At 38.8% G+C, this 27,619-nt stretch overlaps 1 protein-coding gene across 1 annotated transcript in view; it reads left to right on the forward strand.

Moving 5' to 3' along the window:
• The first annotated feature begins 1,184 nt into the window (after positions 1-1,184).
• arid3c (AT rich interactive domain 3C (BRIGHT-like)) overlaps positions 1,185-27,619 on the forward strand; it is an 88,913-nt gene continuing 62,478 nt past the window's right edge. Inside the window, exons 1-2 of the mRNA XM_042488553.2 lie at positions 1,185-1,902; positions 2,173-2,805. Of these exons, the coding sequence (XP_042344487.2) occupies positions 1,864-1,902; positions 2,173-2,805 (672 nt within the window). The 5' untranslated portion in view covers positions 1,185-1,863. The remainder of the gene's footprint in view (positions 1,903-2,172; positions 2,806-27,619) is intronic.

The raw sequence follows: 27,619 nt of genomic DNA on the forward strand, positions 1-27,619 counted from the left end.
TTTTATTTTATTTTTTTATTTTTTACTTTTTATGTGTTAAATTTTCTTGTATCTTTTATTGATTTCATGCTTATTTTTATGGGTCATTGCTTATAGAGTCACCTGTTTCTTATGTTCTTGAGATAAATCGGGCCAATTTGCTCTGCTTTCAAAGGGTTAAATATCCTCAGGATGGACCTGACAGCAGCAGAGGTGCTGTAGGTGTTGTGTCAGAGGTAAATAGCTGCGCAGCAGCAGCAGCTGTGTGACAGTCAGCGGAGGACAGGTGTCCTTTTTCTCTCTACCTGTACATGACATGGAACATGAGGGGTTGTGTTTCTGGGCCCTCCAAGGTCAACACAGCACTAATGAACATACATGTGAAAATACAGTTGAAAGGTCGCAGAAGGGTTAACTAAAATCACTAAACAAATATGTCAATCAGCAGCAAATTTTCCATATAGTTCATAATACAAAGGTGCATGAAATGGTAATGTCTCTGGGTATACAAGGACATTGGAAGTTTCCATTTTAGCAGCCAGGGAACACAGACGAAATGGCAATTTGGGCGAATTTCATGAAAAAAATTTGAGCATCAAGCATTTGATTTCCTGCATTCTGGAGAATTTTTATGCACAAGTTGTTTCTTGGTTTTTTTTTCTTTAACCTTTTATCAGTGACATCTGTAACTGTGTCAAAATAAAAGTTCTCAACTATACTTTATCAGGGGGGACATATGCACAGGTTCTAAGTATTTAGAGAGCGAGTCCCCTGCATGCCCCCTGACATCTACATCGTGGACAATGCTTTAAATCAATGAGCAGGACTGCTTCATGGCAATATTGGATAGGTGTAACCTATTATTTAGCGTCAGTGTGATGATGATGATATCAGAAACAGACACTGAAAGTTCAGTTTAAACTTTTATCTTTAATTACTATGCAGATGAAAATGTAGGCTGCAGATAGAACACACATGACAGGAATACAGAGCTGACAATGAACATCGATCCATCATTACACAAGAGCAATAAAAATGATGATGATGATGATGATCGTTATTATTATTGTTGTTGTTTGTTTTTGTTGTTATTCCCTTTAGTCTGGGATGCACTGGGACTATGGGGATGGGGAATAGGTTGGGAATGGTATATTTGTTCAATGAAAAATCAAAAATCAAAAAATATTAAAAAACACATTGTTTTCTGTTGTCTTACCTCAAAATTGTTGTCAATAAAAAAGTGAAAGAAGAATAGCATATATACATATTATTATTGTTGCTCTTGGTTTGTTATTGACTTTACAGAAAATCAGGATATGGTATGATATGGTATGTCAATAATCCTTTTTTTAAATTATGCAATTGATCATTAGCACGTGTGTGTATTTTTACAGGTGTCAGAAAAAAATCAGACATCAGAAAAAAGTCAATTTTAAAAACTTGTTCCATGTTTTTTGGCAACTGCATTAAATATTTCATAACATGACGTTTTTGAATGAATGATTTTCTGCATGACTTGGAGGTCTCCTGAGCGGAGAAGTGTGTTAGCGGCTGTGTGTGTGTGTGTGTGTGTGTGTGTGTGTGTGTGTGTGTGTGTGTGTGTGTGAGCCCTCACACTGTCTCTGTGAGCAGCACTGACGTGTTGTTAGCAGATGGAGCAGGGGGGCTGATCTCTGCCTCCAGAGGTCATTCTCACTACAGTTGCCACTTGTTGCCAAAGCAGCTCGGGGCTCCACCATACAGCACCAAACACATTTCAACTATTTATTCCCACAACTATCGAGAGCTACAGATCTGGATGTTGAATGCGGAGAGGCTCCAGGATTGAAGGAAGACTCCAGTGATCCGGTTGATAACATTTGGGCTCATCTGACGGACTGAAGCATGGTTGATAACGCCAGTATAGCAACTAAATCAGCTTTGGTAAGCAGCCAGGCTTTATTTCTATTGGATTATTGGACTTACTTGACAGTTAATATTCTCCTCTTTTAAAGCACTTTTTAAAGCACTTAACATTTTGTTGATAATGTTCTTAGAAACTTTGTGTTTGGACAGTTTAACATGTTTTAGCCAGTAACGCAAGTTTGTTCGCTTGTGGCAAAGTGATTGAATTAATCCTCAATATTAAAATCAGACACTAGAACTGCGTTTTGTTAAATTAATAATCATGACCCTTCTCTGGTCCCCTCGCAGCAAGGCTCTTTCTCGTCCGCCAGCAGCCTGCCCCTCCAGCCTCCCTCCGCCGCCTCTCACAGCCCGTTCCCCGGCGCTCAGGCTCCGCAGCCGGCCAGCGGCGGCATGAAGCTCGAGGCGGTCATGGAGAACCTGCAGCGGCAGCAAGCAGCGCGGCTTGCCCTGGAGGAGAAGCTGCGGCAGGCGGAGACAGAGAAAGACCTCCGGTCCATGGTGGAGTCCCAGATACACCAACAAGCTCTGGCTTTCCGCCACTACCAGGCGGCGATGCGAGGCGCTCTGGCCGCAGGAGTCACCAACTCTTCCCCGCTCCCACACATGGAAGTCCGCAGAGCCGAGGAGGACGGGAGCTCTTCCAGACCGGGCAGTGAGGACAAGGAGCGGGACGAGGAGGGGGATGACATGGACGAGCAGGAGATCATGGATGAAGAGGAGGAGGGTGAGGACGATGTCGGGTTAAACCACTATCAGCACCGACCGCTCCAGGAAGCCGGTATCCCTCTGAAGGGCGCCCCGATGCATCTCATGTCCAGAGTCCCGGCGGCGTTCGCCCCGGCCCGCCGCGCAGACTCCCCAACCGAGCACCCGCAGCCCCAGCACCACGAGTGGACCTATGAGGAGCAGTTCAAACAGGTAGGACAGCACCGAGCTGCTGGACACTTAAGCCTCTGTAAAGTCACTGCACAGTTTCATTCAGTCAGATCACTTGTGAGAACTCAAAAGATCGAGGAATTACGAAGTTAGGCTATGTCCATCTCTGCATAACCATGGGACTCTCTCCATTTCATTAATTAGTCAGAAACTATTTTTTTTTTTTTTAAAAGGATAATCATAAGATTTTTATTTCCTAATTTAATTAGTTGTGCCATAAACAACTTTCTTTCGGAAGAAACTTTTTTGGACATTAGAATAAATGCACTGTAAAATCTGACAAGCTGAATTTACTTTAAAAAATCTAGGAAAACATTTGTCTGAATTCATGTCTACATAATACCAAATTGTTACAATTATTTAAAATGTAGCTGTATTCACTTGATTTTGTGAAGTTGTTACAACTTAAACATAACAAGTTTGATTGAATCAGTCTTTCTATGTTTTAACATTTTCAGTAAACCAAATGCCATGTTTCTGTACTCTGCTGGTTGCAAACTAATAAATCACATATGTATTCACTTAAACACATTAAAAAAACAGAACATGTAGATCTCCAAACTTCATCACTGGTAGTCAGACCAACTTGGTTTACTGAAGTTGCTAACACTTAGAAAGAGCAACATAATTCAGCTTATCATGTTTAAGTTGCAACAACTTCACAAAATTAAGTAGCCTAAATACAACTAAAGTTTGAGTAAACTTAAAAATTAGCTTGAAAGTCACAAATTAAGATTATTAGTTATCAAGGCAATCAGTTTCAAACATCATTTTAAATAAGATCAACATTTCAGAATTTACAGTGTGGTTGATAGCATAATTCCATATTTTTGTTTTGTAGCTCACTTTGTGAAAGAAAAACATGCTCACAATACTGTGTCATTAGTGCCAGTGAACACAACACAAATGTGTTTGCAGAATTGTTAATTTGTAAGGAGGCTGATCAAATGAAGATGTTGCTGTAAAAAGTTAAAAAATAATCAGCTCTCAGGTTCTGGTGGTGTGAATGAAGCTATCTAACAAGGCAGCTTATATAAAGGGGTACAGTCTTCAACTAATGACTTTATTAATCAATAATAAATAATTTACTTATGCTTTTAGATCAATTATGAATACAAACAACTTTTAAGTTGTTTGGTTTTTGAAAATTGCTTTTGACAGATTGGACAGTACAACCATTTATCTTCAGGGAAAGAGCTTCATCAAAAATCCAAATTCTCTGCAGATTATAGCAACTTTTCAAGCATTATTTAAGGGGATACCAACATTTATAACTGTGAAATTACTAGGTATAAAGTGTATTTTCTCAGCTATAAACCATGATAAAGACACATTTCTGTTTGCTAGGTTGTTAAAAAGGCTTTGACTCAGGTCTATTTTTTTTAAAGAAAAATTGGTAATAATACAGGTATAAATGTTGGAGATCCAATAGTAAATGCTTAATATTTTATTAATAGATGGACTTTGCTTACTTTTCAAAAGGTAAATTGCTGTCCTCCTAGTCAAAGGGATTTATAACAACATTGTTACCAAATGTTAACCTACCTAATGACTTATATCTGGTTTTAGCTAATTATTTATTAACTATTAATAAAGCCATTATAAATTCTTCACAAAGGGTCCCTTATTTGCTCCTTTGTTTTGTTATCAGTTAATGACAGTAAGTGATTTGAATGTCTGTATATTTGCAGGCTGCAGCACACAGATCTATAATCTCTGAGCGATTGTGGATGCTCCATGTCATCTTTTATTTATGATGGATCATTTACAGACTTCCCTAAATGTGATGTGTACATTAGTGACTGCATTAGCGCTGCACATTAAAGCAACCCAGTGCATGGAAATGCAATTTAAATAGGGGGCTGAAACCAATAGCTGCAATATAGAGACAATTATGTGTGGAGGATGGTGAGATGAGCCGGCGCAGAGAATGCTTGCCAGATAATTCTTTTTTTTTTTTCTTCATGTCTGTGATCTTTAATGGCGGGTTTAAAATTACTCTTGTTATATAGAATATTGGCTTCATAGTTAGCTTGCATGGGATATAATGAGAGTATTTGAGTTGTTAGATCCTATGAACAACTGGGAAGCCTCTGAAGATGGATTATAAATCTTTACACCTATTATTGTCATTATAAAGCCGGAAAACTCTTTTATTTTCATTGAGACGTGTTTCCCGTGCCTGTACATGCGTGCTTGGTGTACCATCAGGCTGTACGCTTCAGAGATTCCTCAGGATGTGCAGTTATTGTGGGGGTCATTTGTATGTAGTCATTCAGTGTAATGGTCATGGGACAATAAAAGGATGCTTATGGCTGCTAGGCAGACAGAGTGGAGCCAGCATACTAAGCATGCTCAAAGCTGCAAAACAAAACCACATTTGAAGGCAGTAAATGCATCTTTGGAAATAGGAACAAGATGTGGGCTAAATATAAAAAGGCCTCAGTGAGGCCGACAAGTTTTAATCTGATCTGAACCAAATGGGACCAGCCGGTGTTTACAGTAGCTCCTAAATCACTCTCTGTAGAGCCAAGGGACAACATGGGAGGCAAATTCTGCTAAAACACTATAATATATGCTTTCATTTTATAATATTTTTTTAAAAAAAGGGAACCATGACCCAAATAGTTAGTTTAACCCTCTTAAAACCTGATCAAATTGGCTTGATTTCTTTCAAAAACATGAAAGATTGCAATGACCAATGAAAGAAATGATGCCAAATTTGAAAAAAAAAAAAAAAAACCAAAAAAAAAAAAAAACAAACAAACAAGGCAAATGAGACTTATGAAAAAAGTTATAAAAATTATAGAATTCTGTGTAATCATAATTTTGAATATGTAATTATACTGATTATAAAATGTTTTTTCCTAAACATTTTTCCCTAGCTATTAAAAAAATATAAGAATTTTCTAAATCTACTAATTTCTTTCAATTTCTTACGAAGTTGCTCATATTTTGAAAGAGATCACACCAATGTGCTCAAGGCTCAAAGGTCTAAATACTTGTGAAAAAGTGTTTGAAAGCAGCACAAGAAAAGTGATGATGTCGGTCCAGGTTTTAAAGGGTTAAAGAATGATGACAGGCAGCTGGTAAAACTTATTTTAGCTTTTAATGACCCAGAGACAATGCACAGCAGCAGAATCTACAAACATTAGTGTAAAACATAAAAGAAATTCCTGGTGACAGAAAAAGATGCTGAGTGGAGACGACAGAAAGACCTGAGGCAGAGAGACAGAGACAGAGAGAGAGAGAGAGAGAGAGAGAGAGAGAGAGAGAGAGAGAGAGAGAGAGAGAGAGAGAGAAGCTGTTGCGTGTAGTTTTGGCAGCGGCTCAGGAAACGCAGGAAACTGGATCTGGTGGTATTCCAGCCTGGCTCACACCCAAAAATGCTGGGATCTCCCTGTCTGGCAGTGTGTGTGTGCGTGTGTGCGTGTGTGTAGCTGGGAGTCGGCTCGATGCCAAACTATTACGAAACAGAAACAAAATCGCGTGCTGTTACACACTCGGTCATGCGTCCTTTCTCATACACACACACACACACATTATTTACAACTGTGTTAAATATGAGAGTCTGCATGCATTTACATACACAGACATGATAGTAAACTTGAGGACAGTAAACTTTATTCAGTACTGATGGATATAAAATCATGTTTCCTCTCAAGAAGCTGGATGTTTGCGTTAAACCCCCTAAATAACCAATAACAGAAGACCTAAACAACATGAGCATGGATATGCATTATCTCTGCCTGTATTTTTCTTTTACATTTACAGCCTTGTGTGCTATTTAAAGGCCACTAGTGAATATTCGAACTTTGGACTTGCTGTTTGTGTTGTCAGAGTTGTGCAGCTGAATGTTCAGATGGATCTGAAACGTCGGCGCTGCTTTACCGCAGAACAATAATGTAACTCCCACAACAATCACAGCAGACGTGATGTTCAGGGCGGTGGATTACTCACTGTGGTTTCAAGTCTCTGCAAGTTGATTTTCAAAGTGTGCTGGCACTGAAAACACTGTCTGGAAGGAGGGAAAGAGACAGTGTTCAGCAGTAATCCAAAACGTGTGTTTAGTTGTAGGAAATCTATTTTAAACATGCAAAGCCCGTTGTGTGGTTCTTGAGGGAGTGTTTTTGAATTTGTAAAATGTTGAATTGATCAACTGAATTATGGATCTTTAGTAAAGTAAAATTGCAGTCAGATGGAGCTTTTAGATGGCAAAATCTTTCTTTTAGATAACAGATAATGTTAAGCATCTGATCTTTTGGTGGAAAAAATAATGTGCTACAAACCAAGTTCCTACAAAACATAAATAAGTGCTGCATGTTGAAAAGCTGATACTATGCTGCAATGTTGGCTCGAATGTGTGGGGAAAAAGGAACAGTTGGAAAAGTGGGAATGGGTTAAATAAGTATGAATGACACTGAAAAGTTGAATGATGTAAAAATAAGATGCGGAATATTTTAAAGCTTGTTTAAAAGCTGATGCTACACTGCTATGATGCCCTAAATGTGGAAGAAAAAGGTGAAATAATAGTAGAAAATCTTCTTAACATGCAAAAACTGTTGTGTGGTTCTTAAGGGGGTGTTTTAGAATTTGAAAAATGTTGAATTGATCCGCTGAATTATGCAAGGATCTTTAGTAACCTAAAACTGCAGTCAGGGGGATCTTTTTAGGCTGAATAATCTTATTTCTTTTAGATCTCAGAAAATGTTGAAAAGCTGATGCTACACTGCAATGCTGCACTAAATGTGTAAGGATTTAAACTAAACTAATGTCCTAAAACTGTCCGCATTAACAAAGTCCACCAACCTTAAAATCACTGATATAGAAAATAACTGCCTGACAGGAAGAAATATTAGAATAATTGGTGAATTTGGATTTGGAGAACATTTCTCTTAGTGGCTGTTTTGTGTTTTGGTCCACCGTAAGTACGGTATGAAAGAACACATGCTGATATATGTGCCTGATTTTCTTCATTAATGTCAATTCAACATGAGAAAAAAATACATTTCAGCCCATTCTAATTGAACGATTTTTACCTTTATACTGGATTAAATCTGCACAATGGCACACATCTTTACAAGTGAGTGAGTATGTCTCATTACAACATAAACCTTCATTTTGACCAATCATTTCAATGACTATTTTTCTTTAACCCTTTGAAAAGCTGGAGAGATATCACTTTCCATGTACTGCTTTCAGATGCCTTTCACAAGTACTTAAACCTTTGAACTCAGAGAAAACTAGTGCAATTTCTTTCAAAAATATGGGAAAAATCCATCAAGCAAATTGGTAATAAATGTTGCACAAAATTAACAGATTTAGAAAATAATTTAAAAAAAAAAAAAACAAAAGAAAAAAATGTCCGTTGTATGTTATAAATTCTCTTCGCTCAGGTTATTTTTGTTAATAATAATAATAATATATATTAATAATAATTAATAATAATATCTTGTACTTTTAAATTTCTTAATTAATTTCTTGCTAATTTCTTCTTATGTGGCTCGTTGCCTTCTTTCCATGTTTTTGAAAGAAATCAAGCCAATTTGCACAGGTTTCAAAGGGTTAAACAAGTGAAAATTCCACTGTCTAACACAAACAAACCCGCTTAAAAATGTCCTACATGTAAGCATAGGTTAAAATCTGTAATTATAGTGCAGTGTTCTTACTCTGTTTTGTTTCAAGATACAGACTTCTGTAACAGATTTCTAGAATCTTCCCAGAATAATGGTTTAAGTGGACTGATGACTAAATGACCAGAGGTGTTTTTGCACTCTGTGTCAGCATGTTGAGCATGCACTCTTAAAAAAACACGGAGACTCCTGCTGTGTGTCATTGCTCAAACCTCCACAGACTCACAGCCAAGCAAATCCTGAAGCTTTAGACAGGACACTTCCCTGAGTGAGTGATGTCAGGTAATGAACATGTCAGCGTATGGAGCCACTCCTTTTTGTGGATTGTACCTCTTCCAGCTTGTTTTTCCAACAACTATAGAAAAGGGGAGGAGGAGGAGGAGGAGGAGGAGGGAGCTGTGGTTGTAGGTGTATGATTTCACTCCCCTCCCCCTGCCACTGCAAAAATATTCATCATATGGTACACTCATAAGGCACATAAAAAAGAGATAAATGTTATTATTATTATTTTTTTTAATAATGTGATGTTCTTGACACCATCAATAAATCAATCATCTATTTGTCCAAAATTTTACAAACTTTGTAAATTTAGGAAAATCTGAACAGCAGGGGAAATTAAACTGTCTGCCTTGATATATGTTCTGGACCATAAACTGCTGTCCAGAGAAATAAAGAATAAAAAAAAGAGGGTAGGATGGAAATAAATAAATAAATAAATAAACAATTAATATTATTGCCACATGGGATTTTAAAATGTACAACTCCAGTGATACATGATCCCATCAGCTCCTTTAACATGTGCTCTAATTTATTCCTTTTTTGTATCTTCTAATCTATGGTTTCTGGTTGTGGAGTGATTTAAGTGTCACACACATCCCCAATACAGTAACACTGGTGTAGCTGAATGTATCCTCGAGTGTGTCAAAATGCTGACACTGGTTTTTGAAACTCTTGAAACAAGATGATTTGATTGGCAAAATAAAAAAAATGGATTTTAAGAACTCAGTAACAGACAAAATGACAGGTTAAGGTGATATTTTTGTTGTAGCTTATTTTGATTTCAATTCAAAGGTCCAACAACAGTTCTTGCATAAAATGTTAAACTTTTGTTGCAGTTTGGTGTTTTTATTCACATTACAACCACAGTATGGGGCCTGACAAAGCAAACTTGTGAAACCTTTTTTCAGAGTGTAATTTTTTGAAAACACCACCCCTTTTGTTGCTCTGTAAACTGGCAATGTGCGGATCCTGTGAGAACGGTGACATCACGGCTGCATTGTGCACATGTGCATGGTGTTCTTGTATGATGTGTCGTTACAATGTTATCATATGATTGCAGATTTTTTTTTTTAAATGCAAAGGAAAGATGTGTCTTTTTTTTAGTAAGGTCAGTCTTGTCTAAACTTGGTCTCAATTATGTCGGACAGACTTTCATCGTTACATCACGACATCATCAGTCTGTCTTATTATTGTTATTGTTTTGATTGAGATGACATGCTCTGACATTAAAACACTTTTAACCACAGTTAATCATATGATTTTTTCAACTTTCATATGATGACAAAAAAATGTTTAAAAAAATCTGCTTTTAAAATTGAAAGAAATAATTATTTGACCTTTTTTTGGGAGATAATTATCGATATGACTAAAAAAATGTTTGTATCATGATATAGTTTGTAGTCATAACACCCAACCCTAGTTTGAACTAAAATAATGAGCTGGAAATGAAACAAAAAACTTCATCAACCATTGTTTATTCAGGGAAAACTGACTGAGCATCCAATCATATTAAGTGGGCTAAAGGGATATAAAACAAATGATAAATCCAATGCAATAAATTCAACAAAAACAAACAACTAACAGCAACAGCTGTCAAAGGTCACAAATTGCAATAAACAGATTAAATATCAATCAAATCTGCAACCAGTGGAAAATATGCATAACAGCACAACAGAAGAAAAGACAATGAAAACAGTAATATCAATAAATAACGATCATGTCTGTGAATTAATAAAAGCAGGAGCACTGTACAATATTAGCTAACACACACTTAAAATGATCTACAGACACATACCTGTCTAATTTTAATACCTTAACTCAATTACAGAGAGAATTTTGACCAGCTGGCAGGAAGATTTGTTCCTGTTTTTATCATTCATCTTTATCTGACAGCCTCTGAGAGCAGCTGTTGGCTTCTATTAATCTTCAGTGTACAGTTTGAAAATCAGGGAACACATTTTGGAAACCATCACAGTGAACATGCAGTCTGCTTTAAAGCAGTTTCAAGAATTTACCTCTTGAGTTTGTACAAAAATGAATGGAGGTGAATAAATCCCTGGAGTGATCAAACAAGTGAAGTCTCTCAGATGCACTGTTAGGAACATGCTCAGCTGTGTTGTACACAGTGAAATGTAATAAGAGGGCTCAAATGTGTAAACCTCTGGTGTCCTTTGATTATTCATCCCATATTTTTTTAGCAATGAATCAAAAGGCTCATCTTGAAAAACAATCAGCCCTCCAATCTGACCCCTCCCCCCTCCTCCACCCCTGCACCACCCACTTTAATGTGACCGTAAAACCAGGCGGGGAGGGCCGATCTGAAGGAGACACATGCTGCTGCTCTCGAGCTCCTGTGTCAACATTCAGTCCGGGATGTGAAACCCAGCCCAGTCTCATGGAGCTACTGTAAAACATGTGGCTTCAAATGATCCACTTGGCAGAGGGCTAGATTTATGTTTTTTTTTTAAAAACCATTCAGTCCAGTCAATACGTGGAGTGCGTGGGGTCCCCAGCATCCTGCCAGGATCTTATATATTCATATTCATCTAACAGCTGTAGCTCACTTTAAAATGTGCTCTGTCACTGGAAATGCTTTAATGGCATTCCTGGATTCTTTCACTATGTACCATTACAGTTATATGGTGGGCTGCCACATGGGCGGGAGGAGGGTGGGTGGGTGGGGTGGGGGTGGGGGGGTTAAGGGAAAACAGAAGAAGCGATAGAGGGAGAGGAGGATTTGAAGTGTGTGTGATTGGACATGTGTGGTGTGGTCAGCAGAGTTGGCATCGCTGGGTCTCTTTAAAGCCTAACTTTCAGTATTAATAGACTTTAGATCGACTTTATCGTCATTCAAGCTATACACAACAGTATGCATTAGAAGGGAATCACGTTGCTATTGGCTCAGAATAATAAAAATTGTAGTAAAAAACATATATGCATCAATATATTGCACAGCTGAGGTGAATTTAAAGTTGTGAATAGTGAATTTAGAGTTTCGGAGAAGTACTTAGAGTATACGAGTGCAGGATTAACAAGCAGGTAATACAGGTTAATTGCAATATATAGTTGCAATTTACATTTTTACCACAGTGCCATAACTTAGTGGTAGAAAACCGCCGCGTCACGCACATATAATCAAACAAACTCAACTGAGCAAACTCTGCCTTCATTTAATAGTTTGACGCCACCTAAAATGATCAGTATCAGTTGAAGTGTAGCCTAGAATATTTTCACCGTTTTACGTCACTGTAAGACAGCTCTTACCGACGGGGATCCATCAGCTGTTGTGGAAGCTTAAGAGGAGACAATATTCAAATATAGTCAACACTTAAACTGATAATGATTTTTTAGGAGGCTAAAATATGTTTTGCTGCTGCCCTGTCCTCAGAGGAGAGGGGTGGCTGGTGACTTTTATTTAATTTAAAATATATGAAAATATATAAAATACTACCTTTTCGTGTTGTATTTCCATCACCTGAGACAAAATTAAAAAGTCCCTCCTCAGTGCATGTATTTTTATAAACTGCCTGTCCTGGTTTGCAGCACTCCTTCCCCCCTCACAAGTAACAAACAGTCTCTATCCCTAACCAGTGAGGAAGGCTGGCTCATAAAATTATGTTACAGTAAAAAACATAGAGCAATTTTTTCCAAGTTGTTTTCTTGTTTTGTTGGTTTTTTATTTTTTATTTTCAGGTACTTTTCTGTTTCCTATTTACTGATTGGGCCATGTCTTTTAAGTTGCTCATCTTTTTCAACCCATGTTTTTAAAAGAAATTAAACCATTTGCTTAGATAATAACAACAACAACAACAACAACAACAACAATAATAATAATAATAATAATAATAATAATACATGAGAACATTTCCAAACAGCTATATTTTAATTATTACTATTTTAATTCTTAATAAAACATTTCCTCTGTTTTTTAAAGTCAGTCATAAATGACACTTTTCATTAGTTTTATTTAATTATTTTGTTGGGTTTTTTTTTGGTTTGTTTTTAAATCAGAACAACAGCAAAAAAATGTACTCCCTTTACAGTGTTATGGAGCATAGAGGAAAACTTGAACTCAGTGCCTTGACAGACTTATTGAAAATCAAGATTTTCACTGATTGTTTATTTTTAATGAAAAAAATAATCAATGAATTATTTCAATGAACAAATTAGTGTTTTTTTCCCAATCACAGTAGCATTTGAAACATTTAAGGACATCTTGATTCTTAATCAATGAAATATGTGGGAACCTTGGTATCTCACATACACATACACACATGCACATGAACGCACACATGCACACAAACACACACACACACACGCACACACAGAGCCTGGTTACTTTGGAGTGTTGGATCAGTGTATTTCTCCTTTTTGTGTATCTGTGCGTGGAGACCTGCGAGTCTCACAGTGAGAAGTGGGATTGGCACAATGCGCCATTGAGACGTTTCTGTTTTCACTGCAAATGGCTCTTCTCTTTTCATTAAAACAGAGACAGGGTTAGCTTGTTCAAACACCCTCCCCACCCTCAATGTGGGTGTTACTTTTTAATCGCAGCAGCCTGGAATTTCTGCAGCTGCTTGCAAAAGCCCCCCTCTCTGTTTACGAGATCTGACTGTTGGGCAAACATTGCCTCACTGCTGTGTCTCTCGCTGGCTTTTTCCATCCTGTCATTGTTGGGGAGGCCCTCGCAATTTCCATGACAACGTGTTATCTTCTGATTGAACGCACGTGTAGATCACTTTTAGATCTTTGTGTATCATGTCGCTGCTGCAACATTGTCACAGGAGAAGTGTGGTGTAACACAATATAATGGTGCAGTACTTCATGTGGTTAGCTGAGGGGCCCTGAGAGGCCCTTAAGGGTTGAATTATTGGGTTTGGAGCAGGGCCTCTATGAGGGGACGACGTCACACAAGCGAAAGGCCAAAAATGTGATGAAGAGTTTGTGAAGTGAAATGAGAATATTGATAGGAAAAAAAACAACAAAAAAATCTACAGTACATATTTAACCCTTTGAAACATGGGTAAAAATCACTTTTCTGTGCTGTGTCCAGACACCTTTCATAGTTATTTAAAATTTGAAACCCTGAGCAAATTGATTTGATTTATTTCAAATACTGGGAATATACTATATAATATTGTAGAAAATACTTTTCTACAAAGAAATTTCTAGAAAAGTATTTTTTTTTCTAAAAGAGGCCTTTTTTTTTTTTTTTTTTACATATTTCAAGAAGCTTTTCATTTTTGTACTTTGGTCAAATTAACTTGCGGAAACTTATTCAGTACCTAGTTTAGGTTATCCATGTTACATTTTTTTTTTTTATTTGTCATTGCTTAAGTCCGGTTATGTATTAGCCCAAATAATCACAGATTAACTAAACAAAGGAACTAAAAGTCACTCAATCTGCATCTGAATAACCATACAAACAAAACAATAATAGTATGAAAGTATGATCTCCAGAGCAGGGAGTTTTCAGGGACCAGGAACTAAACTTGGTTCATGTGGTCAAGGTTACTGATCTCTCAAAAAGACACGTGTCCTGGAAAAGCTCCACTTTTGTGTAATCATTCTGTACCACATAGCAACAACATTAATTGTAAAGGAATTATCGATGATAGTTTCAACAAAAACAAATTTATATTAAGATACTAAAACAGCTGGTTTTAGCTTCTGCTAGTGAAAATGAGCTGTTTTTCTTCTTTTTATGTCATTGACTGTTAGTTTGTTGGTTGGACCAACAAACCAACAAGCCTAAATGTTTTGTTTTTTAATTCCTAAATCACTGTAGTAAAATAAACTCTGATTCCAGTGAACAACATTTTAGTTAAAAAGTGATGTTTCTCAGTGAGCAAGTTGCTTCTGCTGTGAAAAACATCAATATGCACCAAGAAAAATGCTATTAAGAGGAAATTTTGTCACTTCTACTACTGTATTCTCTTTTCTAAAGACTAAATATAAAAGCCACCACAACCTGCACACAGATCTGTCCCTGCCTGCAGAGGCCACAGATAACAAACCCAAGGCAGAAAATTCACTGATTCTTCAATATACGTGACCTTCAGCCTCATTTGCATTCACTATAATGGCCACTCAGCATTTTTTTTGACCCAATGTATGTAATCAAAAGCTGTACAGTCGATGTCTGGAGATTTGCATGTGCCACCTGGGTAGCTGCTGCACACTAACAAGATTGAGTAATCATTGATAGTCAGAAACGCCAAGCTAGCAGATTAGACTGCTGCCATAAAAGTCTGTGTTTCTGTGTCAAGGTCTCTGCGTGCACCGAGGACAGTCTGTTGTTGCTGCTCGATTGAGTCTTGCCTGATGAGCCCTTTGAGGTGTTCACCTCTGTCCTGTCAGTGTTTCCAAAATGAGCTCATTTATGCTAATTTTCTCCAGTGGCTCTCTCTCTCTCTCTCTTTCTCTCTGTCTCTCTCTCTCTCACACACACACACACACACACACACACACACACAAGTGTTTGATCTAAAGCCTTGTTGAGGGCACATAGGGAGCTCTTCCACTGACCTTTGTAACCCATTGTGACCTCAGTCCCAGTTTACACCTGGTATTATCATGCATTCTGGGTGACTGGATCACAGGTGGACAGCTCTAAGTGTGAATGCATTCAATGAGTCCTCCATGCATGTTGAGATCCGGTCGCTCAGACCACAAACCAAGGTGGTCTGGGTCACATATTGCCACTTTCTTTCAACAGTGTATGCTAGCATGTCCTTGGCCATATTGAGGGAGCGCTCACTCAGCTGATGTCCTTGTCAGTCTGTTCTCATCCCAGACTCATGAAACAGCACCGCTTTGTTAGTGCTTTTGGCGTGAGTTTGCAATAACAAAAGAAAACTTTTGCTTTTTCACACGAGAACAAACCTGTTGCAGAGAAAAGCCGAGAAGACTCTATCAGATACAAATCTTAGGTGATAAGGGTTCATACACATGGAGACAAGCAGAGTTAAAAACTGACTACACGCAGGTGGGTGAACAAGACACAGGTGAAACACAACAATGACAGGAAAACTCAGGAAGTACAAGCAGCACTAAACACAGTGAGAACACATTTCAAAATAAAACAGGAAATGGAGAAAAAAAACACATGAGCAGAAACTTGACAGAATAGCACACATATTTATTTGCACTCAGAGCGGGAAAGAGAGATCTGATTACAAGTGGTCAGTCAAGATGCATGTGGAGACATATTCTAATGCCATGTGTGAACATAGAGACATAAAGCCTTTCACTTGTGAGCCAATCATCCAAGATGAATGTTCATGCCAGGTCTGAACAGGCTCTAAAAGTCAGAATCTGCTTTATTGGCCACGTATGTGTTAACATATGAGTTATGTGACTGGTTGGACTTGTTTTACTGTGAGTTGCTGTCAGTGTACAGAACACACAGTTGAACAAAATTATACATTGAACAAGGACAACTAAGCTGAACAGTGACAGATAAATAGAACCCTGTGTACATACAGTACAAGTAGGTGAAAAAAAGATGTCTATATACAATATATAAATAAAAAACAACAATGAGCAACAACAAAGTCTAAATATAAATCATTAGGTAAGGAAAATAGATTGGATTTTAGTATTCTCCAAATAAGAAGATGATTTATTCCTGATGAGACCAATAAAAGATCATTGTGAGCAACAAAATGTTCCTCTCCCATCAAGTTGCGCCAGCATGGTTTTGTGCATATTTCACATCATAACATCTTTACTTCTTCACATCAAACTATATAGATGGAAGCTCTGCCATCTGTTTGGCTCGCCCTGTACATTCTCATTGCACATAGTTAAAATGCAACCAAACTGCCAGAGCAAGGGGCTGCATTGCACATTTCTGCAAACAGCAGAGACATTACATTTGTACATTATTAAGTGGAAGACATGTTGGAGCTTTACATTTACCTAATACTGTTGGTTAACACGTGGTTAGGTTTAGGCACAGAAGAAACTTGGTTAGGGCGACTTCTAGCTCACCTGGTAGAGTGTGGGCCCCATATAGGCCTTTGCATTGGCCCAGGTTCAATTCTGACCTGCGTTAGTTGGTTGCATGTCATCTTACCTCTCTCTCAAACCATTCCTGTAAATCCACCACTGTCCAATCAATAAAGGCAAAAATGTCCAAAATAAACAAACAGAAAAAAAGAACAAGAACATGAAGAAATCAAAGATCATGTTTGGGCTTAAAATACTTGATTTTTGTGGCATTTTACCCACCAGAAATACAACAGTGACTAACTAAAGAATAACCAATCTGTTCTCACTCCGAAGTTGTCAAATAGCATTGCTCTGTCAGTGTGTGACACCAAATGCCGCCTTCCAGATCCAACTGGAAGGCGGCTGTATGGCATCAGATGAGAGCATCTTTGGACAGGACCGGTGGCGTTATTATCATACACTGGGGGATGGCTGGATGGCAGTGGGCATGTCCACATGAAACATGCATGGGCTGCGTCACTTGAGAACATCACTGGACGGAACTGGTCTCATACACATGAAATGCTGAAGGACAGTAATAATGTTGCAAGTAACCACATAATTTAAGGAGTGCGCTTTTATGGCAGGTGGATGGGGAGGTGGATGGGTCCCATAAACAACTGACTTTCATGTGGAAGTCCAGAGTTTGCTTCCTGTATGGATGTGTGTGTGTGTGTGTGTGTGTGTGTGTGTGTGTGTGTGTCTGTGTGTGTCTGTGTGTTTTTATTTTTCAGTGCGTCTTTTGCCTAAATCTAACCTTCTGTGACTTTGTTGCCTAATCCAAACCATCATGATGGTCTGCAGTGTTTTGTAAACATAAGGATGGTGCTGCTTCATCCCACCATGTGCAACTGTTGACATCACGGTATCGGCATCCTGAGTGTAAACAGCTGACGCTAAAGGATACCTAAAACATCATAAGTAGACGCGGAAGGTTATTGAGAGAGCGGCACCATGTGACAAGGTTGAGATCAGAATGTGTTGGAACAACTGATTTTGTTGTCTGTTGGTCTCAAACAGTGGTTTGTAGATAGCAGGTGTCTCGCTTAGATGACACACCACCCACCATCCCCTCCACCTCCAGCACGTTCTCATCCCAACTTGCCACATATTGCCACTTTACATTGGACTTCTGCATGTACATATTACACTCTTGACATCCTCTGCTATTGATGTTGTGAGATGCCGCTACCCTGATGTCAACACAAGCACATTATGGGATTACGCCAAACATGGTTATGTTTAAGCAACAAAAGCACATTGCAACGAATGCTGGGACATCAACAAATGCACATGCTGGCATGGCATGGTTAGGTTTAATCAAAAGAGGCACATGGTAAGGTGCAGTAAAAAAAACATCACATTCAGACGGAAAGCAATCTAGGGCTCATGCATTAAAGTGTGGGGCTTGTTTGAACCATCCACTGCCGCTTCTGCCTTATAGGGACTGTTGCGATTCTTAGATCACGTAGTTAACGGCAGCGTTTCAATCTGATGCCGTCCAGTGGCGTATCGTGCTACCATTGCAGGTACCATAAATTAACATCATGAACGGTTCTGTCCGGCCACATTCTCAGCTGATGATGTCTAGCGGTATATCATGCAGACGTGAAAGGTGGCTTTTGGAGTCAACATCTTATGCCAAAATCACTGCAAAAGTGGTAGTATTTGATAACTTTGGAATGAGAATGGGCTATTCTTGCCTAGGCAACTCGCCATCCACCATCCCCTCTACCTCCTGATAACAAAGTCAGCACATGTACTATGTCACTTTAGAACAGTTGATATGATACATAAAAAATGTATAAACATTTTCCAGGGTTTGCAGAAATGTACAATGCCAACAATTTCTTCTGGAGATCAGCAAAACGATCAGTCACCGACTTTTAAATAACATTCAGGTCAACAGATTTACAACTGGGAAACTTTTTGGACGATGGCTGACATGAGGTGCTGATATGTTTAGACAGTATATTTATATTTTTAGTAATCGGTGCTGCTTACGCTGTGTGAAAGGATCCTAGGTCTTGGGTATGGGGGCTTTCACTCTTGTTTCTTGAATTGCACCCCCAGCCAAAAGCATAATGTTTACATGTGTTTGCTAGTTGCTTGCCAGTGGCGCTTCTTGCGTCCCGGCAATCACAGTGGAATAATATGAAGAGTATTCAAAAAGAAGAAGCTGGTTAATGAGTATCTGTTGTTGTTATGGATTGACAGGAGATGTTGGAGGTCATTTTTGGCGAGTTCATTTGAACCCGGGGAAGGATTGAAACATGAACCGGTACAGCGTGTATTCTGAAGGTGGGGGGTTGACGTAAATGCAAAAACGGCAACTAGCTGACGGACACAGAAAGAGATACACACACCAGTTCCATCTGTTGTACCTCCTGTCACAGATTAATGTGTTTGTGCAGGTGTGTGTGTGTGCGCATAATGCATGCCATTACATTCCTATTGAAGCCCGAGGGGCCCCCCCTGTATCAGTGCTCTCACATATACTCACATGTCAGATAGCGAGGCAGACATGTGTAAGTGTGTGTGTGTGTGTGTGTGTGTGTGTGTGTGCAGTTTAGCAGCCGGCTCTCGGTGCTGCTGCTCCAGATTGAGGGTAATCTGGAGCAGTCGGCACTGATCTGTCCAGGCCAGTGGGCCACAAAGATCAGGTGTAACATAAGTTAATTAACCTCTCTGTTAATCCTGCTCACTGGGGACTGTATTTACATAATGCCTTAAAGACACAGCTCGACATAAGCATCTGGCCATGATGCAGTGAATAGTGGGTAAAAGGAATGAGATGAATTCGAGAGGGAAATTGACCATGAGGAGGCAAAGAAAGCATATTCAGATCAGGGAAAGATGGGAAAGAGTAGATTCTTGGTCACTAAAAGAAACAATATGTAAATGTTTTGTCCGTCATCTTCTTGATGTCAGTCAACATATGGCTTCTTTGCATGTGCTTTGCATGGGGTACTCCATAGAGATTTTGCATTCATTTTGTATTTCAGTGCCCTTCTATGGGCATATTTACGGTATGTATATAGTGGCCGCTCCCTAGTAGAAGGGGCTTGTCTTTCCACTATGGCTCCATAACACGCCTATGTGGCCTTGGATTGGAAATAATGATGGCTAGTGTGGTGGCTGCAATAGAAATAAAGCTGCTAATGCAGAATTTCAACTCCTTGTAGGTTGCTGAAACTCCCAAACTCCCTAACAAAGGACATGACCTCAGTGTCCTTGTGGCTGTGGTTACAGATGCTATTGGGACAGCCACATTGGGACAACTGATGGGACTTCACTACATGTATTTGTAGTTGTAGCATTAGTTTCAAATTTCTGTTGCCGTTCTTATTTTATTTATTTTTAGAGTTAATTTGATAGGGACAATACAAATTCACAGTGCAACTTCAGCCTGTTACAAACAAGCTGTAGGAACTGATGTATCACATATATAGATAGTATATCTATTGCTTGTTTCCTACTCCTGTCCCGACTTAGGCTTTTAGTAAAGAAAAAGAAAAAGACAAAAAACCAAACATACAAAAAGAAAAAAAAGAAGATCCTTACGTAAAGTTTAGGTGTGGTTGATTGCAACCAGCATTTAATCTGGGCAGATCTGTCATTATGATTTTCCTTTGGTACTTGTATCCGACACCAGTCAGTGTTGATCTCACTGCTGCCGCCACTATCAGCGAGACAGAATCAAGTGTCCCTTTTAAATAGTCCTCAGTGGGACAAAGGAAGCTGGGAAATTCACGTGGCCATGGCAGTTCAGAGCCTCAGATTCAGGAGGTCACTAACTCCAACCCCTATAACTATTCATTACCACCCCCCCCCAACACATGGACCTGCTATCTCAGATGCCACCACAGCCCCGTCGCCCCCCAACTCATTTGGCTGGGAGTGACAGGGCGACATCAGCCCTAACAATAGCTGCTGGTCATGTTTCCTGCCCTCCTCTCGCACCGCTGCAGCTCCATGGAAAGACAATACCCTTTCTGGCTGATACAGAAGTGTGAGGTGACACTCCACTGAGAGAGCTTCCACAGTCAGTCGGCTAATCAACAGGAGCCATAAAGTGAAGGCGTCAGGTTACAGGACGCTTACAAAAGTGCAGGAGCTCTACCTCTACAGTACTGCATCTTAATGAAATACATTAGCACTATACTCCCTTGTATTGCACCAATATAAAAGCACATTAATATTTTCGTAGCTTTACAGCTAAAAGTACACGCACACACACACAGCTAGAGATGAGACGATGAACAGAGTGGAAAATTGAGCAGCTAAAGAGAAAAAGAAGTATAACAAATGTAAAGCTGGTTTATAAATGTAATAGATACACTTTACGCAGCAAGATTAAAATCTGCACATTGATTTTTATAGCATACTGAAATGAAGAGGAGCAGCAAGCAGCTGCATGAAAACTTCCTTTACTCTGTCAGAACTGGCTTTGGACTAATATTAACCCTTTGAAACCAGATAAAATTGGCTTGATTTCTTTCAAATATGGCAAGGTTATGAGGAGGAATTAGCACGAAATTAGTAAAAAGTACAAGAAAATTACCTGAAAATTAGCAGATAAATATATAATCCCTAACACCAAAAAAACACAAAAAATGTGAGAAAAAAGAAACATGAGCAAATTTATTAAATTTCTCTCTAAAACATGGGGAAAAAGGCAATTAGCAGCTTGGCAAAACTGCAAGAAATTAGCACATTTAGAAAATGTATTTTTTAAAAGTTAGGGAAAAATTTCCAGCATCAGTATTTTTAGAAGTGTCATAATTATATATTTAGAAATACGTTTTATAGAATTGTAACATTTTTCAGGTCATCTCCTTTTATTATTTATTTTTATTTTTTGTTTGTTTGTTTGTTTATTTATTTTTACCTTTGTGTTTGTTTGGTTTTACGGATTATTTATGTATTTGGTAGTTCTGGTAATTTTCTTGTACTTTTTTCAATTTCTTATTTAATTTCTTATATGCTTATTTAGCAAATAAATAACTACTTGTTTCAATACTTGTGAAAGGTGTCTAAACACAGCACAAGAAAAGTGACATCGCTAACACAATCTGTAGTTAACATGCAAATAAGGCCTAACCACTGATGAGAACATTTCAGGATTAGCTTTCTTTCTGCTTTTAAGCACATTTAACCCCTTGAAACCTGAGCGAATCGGCCTGATTTCTTCATAAGGCTTGGCAATGGAAATGACCCAAAAAACTGAGTAATAGTATATTAAAATTATCTGATAATAAGCAACAGGAAAGAAGAAAAATGAATAAACAAGAAAGAATTACTTTAAAAATGACTTTACTATATATATGTGATTTATTATGTTACAAACTTTTAAGTATATAATTTAAGATATATGAAAATAGTTTGGGGAACATTTTCCCTAGTTTTTCTGATAATATCTAACATTCCTCCCAGCTTATTTTAAGGTCATTGTCTTCCTTTTTTTCAGTTTGTGGAACATTTCTAACCATGTTGCTTATTGCATTTTCCCCTTATGCTTTTATTATATTTTCCCCTGTGGTTGCAAAATAAATCAAACCATTTCTCAGGTTTCAGACCTTTAAATGCTTGTAAAGGGTGCCTGAGTGCAGCACAAGAAAAGTGATGTGGGTCCAGGTGTTAAAGGGTTTGAGGATCATTCAAAGTCTTTTATGGTCCACTGTCATCAGTTAAGGTGAAGGCAGGGTTGGATACAGGCTGCAGTGGGGGAGGCGAGCTCTGCTGGCTATTGTGTTATGGAAGCAAATGTACAGGGAAATGAGTAAGGTTATTTGCATGATCCTTGAGATGTGTATGGAGGAGACTTCCTGTTTGACAGTCTGTGTCTCTGCTCAGGTGAGTAATATGAGATATCTGAAGGGATAATATAGTAACTGGGGTTTGTTCTGTGTCTCCCACTCTCAGTGGATTGAGTTGTGTGTCTGCTGTTTTACCTCCAGTTGATGACAATGGACCAGAACACCACCACACAGTGGTACTGTGGCAGGCACTGTCCAGTTATAGCTTGATAGGTCATTTAACTGGAGTACTGTCCTTGTCCCAGTATACAAGCACCAGGCGAGAATCCATTTTTTTCATTGAAAACAAGATATTTTACTTTGGTTATGTCACTTTTTCACAGCTTTGTGATGTTTTATATTTCAAACAGTGCATCAATCATAAGCAGAGTACCAACTAAAGTGATGAGTGCCTATAAGAGCAACTCCGTGCCCTGTTTCACATATTTCAAGATTTTCATACTGCAAAAATGTATCTTTAAAGTAACATTATGTAACTTTTAGTTGATTGTAGTCTCAATCCCAAGTTGCCAAACACTGACACGCCTGGACGATGGTCAAACCGAAGCACCAACACAAAATGTTGGCAGTTGGTGACTTGGGATTTTTTTCAAAATTAGTGAAGCAAGAAAAGACAGATGAGAAATATTTAGAGATCGAAGACAATCAAGGCCTTGTGGTATGGGGCACGTGTAATAGTAAGGTCAGTCATAGGTAGTAGAGGGTTCCATTTATTGATGGACGTATGACTCCACCACGGTAGGTGGCAATAATGGGTTTTCATTAACCCTCTAATTACTCAAATTAAAATTGCAAATGTGAAATACGCCTAATGTCAATTTATAAAAAAAACTCATTTATTGCAAAAAAGTTTTCATGCTTGCATGAGGTGGTATTTCAGGTGATTCAAAAAAGTCATATTTCGCAAAACTGCAATGCAAACACTTTTTTGGCTTTTCTAGGTCACATGATGCTATGGCTATGTGCTTGTCAGTAGAATCTGGCTCCCTCATGATGCAGCAGGAGCTAAAAGAGCTGTTATTGCATCACATAACTCTTCAAAAGTTGAGCGGATCAACCTGAAGTTTTGAATCCACAATTCCTATGCGAAAGCTTATATGTGGGAGTGGCCACATACATGTATATCACATAAATTTTGCGCAAATTTGTGATCAGACATAGCCTGAAAATGTGTCCTAAAGAGCGACAGTTGACAGCTCAAAAGTCATTCTGTTCCAACTGAAAGTGTGCTGGTCAGTGAATCAGACTGTGAACTGTTGGAGAGGAAGCAGAGCTTCGGCCATCGACGGCTCCTGCTTGAGGACTGCTGTGCTAAATGAAGCACGGGTGGAAATTAGATGTGACGGATGCTGAGTAATAAGCCGTATGTGTTAATGGGAGCCTGTGGTCAATTATCTGCTCTGTCTGTCAAATGGAGTTTTATCTCAGTTGGTCCAGTGGACAGTTGGGCAGGTTGCAGACATTGAAACATGCTCTCACCAACAGGAATACAGACACTGACAGCTGAAGCATAAAGTTAATTCTGTTATAGCCATTAATGATACATATGACCAAGTTTCATTTGGTTTTTGACACGAGTGTGTTGAATAGAGGCTGAGACATTCGCTCTTCATATTACTGTCAGCTATCACAGTATGTAATGAATGTGTAACCTGCCCTTCATACCACAGTGAGCAGAGTCGCTGCAGTGTTTGCAGGTGATAAAAGCAGCATTTCTCCACAGTGACCTTCACCTGTACAAATTTTATTGTTTGATTGTGTTCATCAGACCATTGCTCTCCTGTTTTTGTCCAAACAACTCTGTTTGTATGCTGTGCTCTGTATACGCTGCTTCTGTTTTGTTCACCATAATGGCTTCATGTCACAGAGTTTATACTATATAAAGAGAATTCATTCCTTCAGAAATATTTGATTAAAAGCTTTTTTTTTTGCTCCTGACAGCATAGTTCTTTTATAGAATAGACATGACAAAGTAATTTTCTCCACTAGCATCAATAACACCAATGGAAGGTGTTTTCTTTCTCTTTTTGGTTGGACGTGTTGATGAAGATTCAGACCCTAAACAGCCATGGAATGTGTCCTTGCATGTATTTTATAACCTGCCGGATGACATTGCATGGTTTTCCCGGAGGCCCCTGTATTAAATGAAATACAAAACAGTAGAGCTGAAATCAGTCAGTTCAGATTTAGTAGATGATAATAAATAATCAGCTAAAACTACTGATGGTGCAACATGCCTTCTCTTGTTATTGGTGCTACATTGGGATGATTAGCTCTTTGGGGGGGTGTTTACTTGAGAAAAACAAGCAATTTGATAAAAATTAAAGGCTTGAATTAAAGGCTGATTTATGAAACTACGGAAAGAAAAACTCTGGAACATTATTACATTAATTGTTTTAAGAGAAATGATCGTGGATGCATAGTAGAGAATATGATAACATTAGAAGGGTCCCGTTCATTCATATAAAAGTAAAAAAAAACAATGGTTATAAAATTTCTTCTGAATCAATGCGCCCAAAGAACAGACGCACCAGAGACTTATCTGCCCAAGTGGCTCACATCTGGTTGTGCCCTCCGCTAACCTAAAGGGCATAAAAATATTTAATCGTGTGCCTCTTCTGGACTGTTGAAACACACTGAATGAACCAGCACATTGTCAACCCAAGTCATCTCATGTTGCCACTTTGCAGTGGACTTTCCCATCTACATATTACACTCTAGGTATCCTTCTGCATCTGCTATTGATGTTCTTGGTTGCTGCTACTGATGCATGGAGGTCAACAAAAGCACATGGTGGGATATTGCCACAAAAGCATGTGGTTATGTTTAGGCAACAAAAGTACATTCTGGCACAGATGGTTAGGTTTAGGTTAAAAAGGCACATGGTTAGCTGTAGAAAAAGAAAAAAGACAACAAAACATCACATTCAAAGCGTAAGCAAACACCGGACTCCTACATGACAGTCCAGGTTTGTTGGACCCATCCACTGCTCCTCTCATGCTCTATAGGTACCTTTGTGCTTCTTAAAATACATCGTTACCAGCAACATTTCAACCCGATGCTGTCCAGCGGTGTCATCATGCCGACACAACAGTTTCTCTCTTGCCACATTCTCAATTGAGGCCGCCTGTCTGCGTGTCATGCTGCTGTGGCAGGTGCTGTCTGTCTGGCGGCGTATCATAACACCGCAACTGGTTCTGTCTGGCTGTGATCTCATGCCTGGTGGCATATCATACAGCTGCAAAAGGTTGCTTTTGGAGTCAAGACCGTACACCGAAATGAATGCAAAAGTAGCGTCGTTTGACCAAATGCAGATAGTGAAATGAGTCATTTTGTTGAAGTTGAGATGCTCATTATTGAATTCACTGATTTACAGTTGTCTCTTTCACAATGTAAGACTATGGGAAAATCTTTTTGGGCCCAGTGGAATCACATAATGAACCCAGATGTTGTTATTCTGCAGTTTGGCCACTAAGCCAATTTCGCTGTTCCTGGGATGCTTGAATCACATGGAAAAGGGAGGGTAGAACACTGGAAATTTTATATGTATGTCAGCCTTACAATAGAACAAATAATTTCTTTGAGTGTTGCCATGAAAAGTAACATTAGAGCCACAATAATACATATTTTGTACGTTTAGAACAAAGCAAGTGACTGATGTGAATGCTGTTTGTGGTTTCACATCGAACTCTGTGAGGCACAGGCTCTTTTAGCTCAGTGTTTTGTTTTGACACAAACTCCAGTCTCATTAACCTGGTCACATGCAGATAGTGAGCATTTGAAAATGAGGTCATACAGATGAAATAAATGATGTCATTGCAGATACAGTCTTTGTTTGGAGACAAATTGGGAAAGATGTTTCATATTTTGCAGTTTTACTGAATACTTTTTGGTCGATGTGATCTTAAGAGTCTTCGAGGATTCTGGAAAACCCTTCCAGACAGCAACCCATGTTTATGTTTCATAACGATAATAAATGAGAGGCACAGACTGGGGGTGACAGCCCTCTACATGCCAGGTACTGAGGATGAGATTATACATCAGCGTGTCCTTTTGTTTATGGAGAGGTCCCAAAGGAATTCCACAGCTTATTGGCACATGAATAATTGCTTGCATGGTTTTTTATCCAGGCTTGCTGCAAACACTTTCATATACACACAGAGACACACACACACACGCACACACAGACAAGGACAAGAGGCGGACAATGGCATGAAAGAAAGAAAAGTGACTGCAGGACACCGGCTGATAAATACCATAAAAAGACATTTCCCGTGTCATTTTAATTGTGACAAAGAGAAATGCAGCCAGAGGCGCACTCTTTGTTCACAGGGTCAGGGAAGCAATCAGTAAATTCAAGCTGAAGTGTAGCTGAAATCAATACAAACTAGATATAGTTCCTAATGTGCTTATGGATTCCTCAGTGCGAGAAAAGGAAGCAGTTGTACTTCCTGTCTTTGTTTCCTTCTGTTGAGACGGCTTGAGAAAACACGTTGTACAAACAGAGGGAAGGCGCTGCGAGAGGACCTTTAATTTATGGCGAGCTTGGCAGGGGACCATGGGGAAATAAATGGGTTACTTTGATTCACCCACAACCGGGGCGCTAAGGAAAGCGGTGATCCTTATTAATAATGTCGCAGGTGAATCCAGGTTTATAGCTTCAGAAAATATTTGACCCAAGCTGCTATTATTCACTTTCCAAAAGACAGCCAGCACACACGACATTAGCCCATTTCTCCACCTAATGATGCTAAAAAAGAAGTCCTAATGGATTTGTTTGCCTTCCCAATTTTGTCTCTATCCGGGCTCCTGACAAATGTCTCAGCATAGTAAGAAATGGACATGGAAAAGATTATTCAGTGTTGCTCACATGGGAATGAAAAATCAATATTGACCTTGTTGGGGAAAAAAAGCCAAAGGAGACCTATATAATTTGTGAGGGAGTCAGCAGTAAGAAAATGTGCTCTTATTTTGTTGGAGTCCAAAGCAGGCTCCATGCGATGGTGTGAGGAAACACATAAGAATAACTCAAATAATTCAAACTACAAGTTTTGATCTCACAGCCATCAA

The sequence above is a fragment of the Plectropomus leopardus genome, chromosome 4, assembly GCF_026936395.1.
Source record: "Plectropomus leopardus strain MGB_pleo_1.0 chromosome 4, ASM2693639v1, whole genome shotgun sequence".
Lineage (NCBI taxonomy): Eukaryota > Metazoa > Chordata > Actinopteri > Perciformes > Serranidae > Plectropomus > Plectropomus leopardus.